Raw genomic sequence first — 6587 nt, 5'->3', positions numbered from 1 at the left:
CAGAAAGGGAATGGGACATGGGGAATGGGACATGGTTAGGAGTAAGGTCGAGTAGACCTCGACCTTAGTATCGCTTAGTGTGATGTACTCGCGCTACTTCATACTAATTTCATCGATGCCCCACCGTATAATTTCATAGGTGCCAAATTTTCTATATATCTAGTAAACTTTTTTTCAGTATCAGTTGGGCCCCAAATTTCAAACTCGTGCACACATCATAAGTGGCCGATGTCGGAGCAGTCAAGAGAGAATAAGGGCCACTGGCCACCATCCTATTAGAAGCTAATGAACTTTCTAATTTTGCAGCCCAAGTGAGCAGACGGGGATCGTCCAGCTCAAAACTTTCTAGGCGCTGCTTTACGCAGCCCGTGTCTGCGCATGCGGGGGCCCGCGCCAAATTCTGAACGCGCGCCGCCCGGGCCCCCGTACTTCGGGGCTACGGGAGCACGCAGAGGCCACAACGCCCGGCAAGCGCTTCCGCTTTCTGATCTTTGCTCGTGGTGAGGCGAAACCACGAGAAGCGATGGAACTAGATCGCGGTAGACAGCAGCTACGGGTAGAGTGCGGGAAATAAAAAGGATAGCGTTGGGAGGTGGTGGGACCTAGCGAGGGGGCGGGGGCTGCAGGCGTGGAGCACGGGCGGGTTCGCGCGGAACGGAACTTCGGGAGATACCATCTTCGGAGGGGAGTCGAGGGCGATACCACCTTGGGGGGGGTTGGCAAAGCAGATTTGGGAGGTACCACTTGGCCGGTACCAGGGCTGTGGGAACCCAGAGGGTCTGGAGCGCCGCCCACCGCCCCACTTCCTTTCCTTAGTCCTTTCCGGCCATGAGCGGCCTAGTACGGACCGAGCCGCTGCGCGGGGAGGCTCCTCTGCTGCTGCCGGGCGACCCCTACTCGGTGGTGGTTCTGCTGCAGGGCTACGCGGAGCCTGAGGGGATCGGCGACGCTGTGCGTGCCGACGGCTCCGTGACGCTTGTCCTGCCCCGAGCCTGGGTCCGGACCCCCAGCTCGCGAGAACCGCCTCCCTGGGGTGGAGAGGGGAAGACCGCCCTGGAGGAGGCGGCCCGTGGCCCCATCCTCGTGGACACCGGGGGCCCCTGGGCCCGGGAAGCACTCCTGGGGGCCCTGGCGGCGCAGGGCCTGGCCCCGGGAGACGTGACTCTGGTGGTGGGGACCCACGGACACTCGGATCATATCGGCAACCTGGGGCTGTTCCCTGCGGCGGCTCTGTTGGTGTCGCACGATTTCTGTCTTCCCGGAGGGCTCTACCTTCCTCTTGGTTTAGGAGAGGAGCAGCCGCTGAAGCTGGGGCCGGGCCTGGAGGTGTGGGCCACACCAGGCCACGGGGGCCAGCGGGATGTGAGCGTGGTGGTGCCCGGCACAGCTCTGGGCACCGTGGTGGTGGTGGGCGATGTCTTTGAAAGTGATGGGGACGAGGACTCGTGGCAGGCACTGAGTGAAGACCCAGTGGCCCAAGAGAGAAGCCGAAAGAAGATCCTAGGCACTGCTGATGTGGTGGTGCCCGGACATGGAGCTCCCTTTAGGCTGGTTCGGGAAGCGTCGCAGCCTGAGTCTCTGGGAAACAGACAGTTGGATTCTGTAGTGGGTGAAAAGGAGCCCACGGTGCACCCATAAGCCCTGGGAAGAGCTGGACTGTTGCCAAGGATGATCCTCTGCAAAGATCTTTGCCTTCCAGAACTCTTCTCCAGCATGAGAGGACTCGAAAGTGGTCACTTACAGCATTTTCAAAGAGCCCAGATTTCAGAGAGGACAGTCCTCTTTCAGTAGACACCAGTATCACTGTTTCGGCCAAACTCTGACCAACCCCTTGGCCAGCTGTGTGCTGCTTCTACAGTTCAAAACTTCTTCATTCGAAGCTTCTTCATTCGAAACAGGGAGGGTCTCCAAAATAAAACTAGAAAGCTACTAAAATCTTACTGCCCTGATGTGAATGTTAAACATTATTAGTGATCATGCTAATGATCACTCCAAGGTGACCATTGCCTGTTTCTCAGAGTGCAGGTCGCCAAGCGAAGGTGCAGGACATAGAAACAGCACCTTAGCTGACATTCACTCATTCAATGAATAATTAACACCTGCAATATCTCAGCACTGCTCTAGGTCACAGAAATTCAAGACTGAGCAAGCTAGACAAACTTCAGCTCTCAGATTACATCCTACTAAGGAGATAGACAAAGGGAATTGGAACAGATGGTGTTTCTCTCTGGTCCTTAATGGCCTTCAGCTCCTGCTGGCTTCTGAGTCCTGTGTGTCTGGCCAGGGTTGCCAGAAGCCATGATCCTTGTGTGCTGCATACTCCAGGGAGGTCATTCAGTCTCACTCCTTAGGCCTTTAAGGTGGAGTATAGGGTCACCTCCTGAGGGCTCCAGTTGGGAGGTGTTGCTGGTGAGGTTGAACCAGACAGGGCAAGGGATGCATAGAAGATTCCGTCATCCTGAGTGAGAACCGAGAGGCATATTAGACAGTGGAAGGGGGCTGCCCCTGTCCTAGAGCAGACAGCACACCTGAGCGTCCGCCCCAAACCACAGTCCTTCATCTCTCCACCTACCCTTCTCTAGACTCCCCTTTTATGCTTTCAGGCCTTAGTCTGAGCTGCTTACCTTGGGGTCCAGCCTGAGATCTGTACGTTGCCCTAAAGAGAAAGCAAAACGGGCCAGATCAGCCAAGGTGGAGAGGTGGACAGGGGCTCCTGTAGTGAGTCATCTGCTAAGTCAGGACCAGGGTCACAGGGGAGGGATGGGAGTGGGGGGTGGGGATGGGAGAGATTGGGCACATGTGTAGGGTGGGGTGTGTGGGGAAGAAGGAAGGGACAAGACTAAAGAGAGGAGTGAGGAAGAAGGGACTTACCTTTATACCCAGTGTTCTCGTATTCCTCCTCATTGTTCTGGAAGGGTCCCCTGCATGGGGCCAAGCAGAAAAAAATGAAAACCTCCTTGGGACAGATTCTCCTAGTGGGGACCCTAGGACCCCAGACTGCAATGAGCTCAGAAGGTGGGTGCAGTGGGTTTTGGCTGCCAGAAGGGGGCGCCTGGAGAGGCTTGAGGGAAGTGAGGTTCCTGAGTGCCCACTGGAGGGGACTGCTCTGGAGCTTTTGTTGGAGAGCCCTGTCCCTCGCTGCGCTGCCATGGACCCCAAGGGAGCCAATTTTGGGGCCTCTGGGCCGGTGCTCAGGCCTTGGGGTGGGAGAGGGTGTCTTTCTGGCAGAGAACCTGAGGAAGACAAGCCAAAGTTGGGGAGGGGGAAAACAATGGAAATGAGTGGAGAAAAGGAAAGAGCTGGGGGTGAGGAGGGAAAGTGGTCAGGAGATGAAGTTGGGGAGTAGGTGGGGGAGAAGGGGGAGTTTGAGGAAAGAGCTGGCAGGGGTGCTGAGGGCAGAGGGGCCTGTGGATCCTCGAGTGACACCAGGTGGGGCAATAAATAAGAAAAAGGACGAGTTGGGAAGAGGGAGATGTATTTGGGAAGATAAACAAGGACAAGCAGAAAGGAAAGCTGAGAAGGGGGTGAAAGTGAGAGGGGGCCACCAGAGGAAGGGAGCCAATCTGGAAAGAACGAGCAGATGTGCTGGAAGCCCCAGGTTCAGTTATGTGGTGTTATTTTTTGAAGGAGGGGGGGCCTCAGGAAGTGAGGGGCCTGGCCTGCTGGGGGCACCTGAGGCAGCAGACAGGCCGGTAGAGCTGTTCTCATAAGGGAACTCCTGCTCCCCAAGCAGCCTGACCCCTAAAGGACAGGGTCTCACCTGGCCGGGGTCCTGACGCCAGCGCGCACACCTGTGGGGAGACCAGCAGCGAGTCAGTGTGCCACCGCAGGCCCTGCAGACCCTCCTCCGCCCTGCCCTGCGTGGCTCCCCTGGGAAGTCCTCGGGGAGACCAGCAGTGAAGCAGCTCGCTGACACTCATCTGGGAAGGGCCCGGGGCTCGCAGCTGGCACCTGCTGGCACCCTGAGGCCACCCACCCTGTCCCGCTCTGTCCTCAACCACTGGTCAGGAGACCCGCTCTTCTCGGCCCTGTGCCCTCTCACCCTGCCTGCCTGCCCTTGCTTCCTTCTCCCTTCAGTTCCGCCTGCTCCTCCCACCAGGGAGCAGAGCTGGCCTCCACTTCCCTCCTTCCCTCTGCCACAGGCACCCTCGGGGCTGCCCTCTGGGGGCGGCTGATTGCCTCTGCTGTCTGAGAACCTCCTGGCTGCACCCAGTGTTTGCACTGCAGTCCCTGCCGCTTCACCCTCTGCCCTCTGCTGACCCCTGCGGTCCCTGTGCCCTGTGCCCTCCACCTCCTCCCTGAAGTCTCTCCACAGCCTTTCCCAGGGATTTGGCCCCAGTTGGCACACATCCCCACCACCACCCAGCACCCTTCTGGAGGTCTTGTCATTGTGAACATGAATATCCAGATACACTATTTAAACGGGGATAGAAAATGTGTCCACACAGGCACCCAGTAGCTGCACGGCCAACTATAGGAGTCAGCCTGCCTTGCATCTCTTCTGGAAGGTAATGCTATTTCCCCCCACTAATGGAGCTGAAGAGGAGGTGCTCCAGAGATGATGTAGGGGTTCATTAGCCTTGGGCCCTGGGAAGTGTTCTTGGGTCTTGGCATAAACACACTCTCTAACCTGCCCTCTCTCTGTTGCTCTTTTCTGAATTAACCTAATATGCTATTGGACTAACTGGCTTCTTATGTTTAAAGTCAACATCATCTGTGGGGACAAACTTTTGAACACCCTGGACTTGCCCATCTTCCCCAATTCCAGAAGTTTCCACTCAGACATATTCTAAACCTTTAAAAAAAAAATCACTGAAAAAAAAAAATCGCTGAAATGGGTTATTCTGAAATCTTAAATGTTAGTATCGCTTTTACACTGTAACTTTCCTTCTAGCTCGTTTCTGTCATTATCTTGCTATCCCCATGCTTCGACATTCCTGGATTCTTGTCCCTTGATAATCAATTCTTTTCTGCGCTCCCTACTGAGCCCTCTACCTTCCATTGCTGCTCTTTCTTTCTTTCTTTTTTTCAAAGATTTATTTATTTATGCATACAGAACTGGGGTACAAGCCAGAGGTGCAGGAGCGTCGAGAGGATTCACCAGAGACAGAATGAGGAGCAGAACAGGCAGATAAATGAAGTACACTGCTGAGGGGAGCAGCGGGCAAGACGGGAGAGGTCTGCTGTGCCATGTGGGTCACCTCTAGGGTAGTGGATTGAACTCACACTGAGGTGGCTGCACCCGGCTTGCAGTGCTGTGCCCTAAACTGCTGTGCCACCAAGGAGGGCCTGACATTGCTGCTTTTTCAATAAGTATTGACCTTTACTGTTCCCCTGCCCATCTGCCACACTTAGCTGACAAATTTCCAATCATGGATCACTTCTTATCAGTTACAGAACCTAGATTTTATTCATAGGAGCATTGTGTTTGCCTACAAATAGATATGCAACACATCACTAAATTCCAGCCAATATATATAAGGGGCAGTTGTGTGTAGGACTTCAGGGAGGTTCTTTAAAAGGGCAACAGAGGCCCTCCCTGGTGGCGCAGCGGGTTAAAGCACAGCACTGAGAATCTAAAGCCGCTTCCGCATGAGTTCGATTCCCGCCTGCCCCGGAGGTGACCACATGGCGTGGCAGACCTCTCCTGACCCGCCCGCTGCTCCCCTCAGCAGTGTACTTCGTCAATCTGCCTGTTCTGCTCCCCGCTCTGTCTCTGGTGAATCCTCTCACCCTCCGCATCTCTGGCCTGTACCCCAGTTCTGTATGAATAAATAAATAAATCTTTAAAAAAAAAAAAAAAAAAGGGCAACAGATAGCTGGATATGGTCTTTTGTCCTTTCCTTCTTTCTTCTGTTTTCAGCCTAGACCCCCAAAAGTCATGGCTGGAATCAGCTGCCATCTTGAAACATGAGGTAACCTTCAGGACAGAAGCCAGTATCCAAGACAGTGTCCAGGACAGTGAGCAGAAAGGCAATGCCAAGAACTGAATTGCCCTTTGGGACCCTTCTCTCTGGGTGGCAGGCTGGAAGGAAAACCAAAGTCCATGCACAGACTAGAGTCAGAATTGGCTGGTCCTGAAGAAGTGGTGCCAAGAAATCCATATGCCTGTGTGAGCTCTGGGTTAAGTAATTTTCCCAGTTGGGCCATGTGATCAGACATGGGACACCTTACACACTTTATGCCCACTAACAAAATCTGGATGAGGTAAGAATCACACATATGAAAAGCTTTCATGTCCTTTAAGATGTTATAATCCTGGACCCAAAAGAGTAGTTTCTCTTGGTGAGAAAGAATTCACCAGAGAGCACTAAGTATAGATGAAGCAAGCAAGACTTAGTAAGAGAGGCTTATGAGGAAGCCAGTGCAGGAAAGGGGAATTTGGCCTGGCTGCTTGAAAGGAGTTAGGAGGAGAAATTTAAAGCGTAAGTCCCTGAGGTGGGAAGGAGAAGAGCAGCATCTCAGCATGTTCTGGGTTGGGCTATGAGCAGGCATGTGCAGAGGGGTTACATTCCAAGTGTGCGGGGCTCCTAGCCTTCTTCCAGAAATGTTGAGGTAATTATTAATCAGGATCTAATGCTTTCTGG

At 54.0% G+C, this 6587-nt stretch overlaps 1 protein-coding gene across 1 annotated transcript; it reads left to right on the top strand.

The window, feature by feature from the left end:
• The first annotated feature begins 415 nt into the window (after positions 1 to 415).
• Positions 416 to 2429, top strand: MBLAC1 (metallo-beta-lactamase domain containing 1). Its single transcript, XM_012732045.1, has one exon. It carries the CDS (start codon positions 829 to 831, stop codon positions 1636 to 1638), a length of 810 nt encoding a protein of 269 aa, XP_012587499.1. The 5' UTR covers positions 416 to 828; the 3' UTR covers positions 1639 to 2429.
• The last annotated feature ends 4158 nt before the right edge of the window (positions 2430 to 6587 follow it).

This window comes from Condylura cristata, unplaced genomic scaffold, assembly GCF_000260355.1.
Source record: "Condylura cristata isolate star-nosed mole 26May11 unplaced genomic scaffold, ConCri1.0 scaffold00032, whole genome shotgun sequence".
Lineage (NCBI taxonomy): Eukaryota > Metazoa > Chordata > Mammalia > Eulipotyphla > Talpidae > Condylura > Condylura cristata.
Note: the sequence above shows the minus strand (reverse complement) of the source record. Positions and strands in the feature narration are given on the sequence as shown.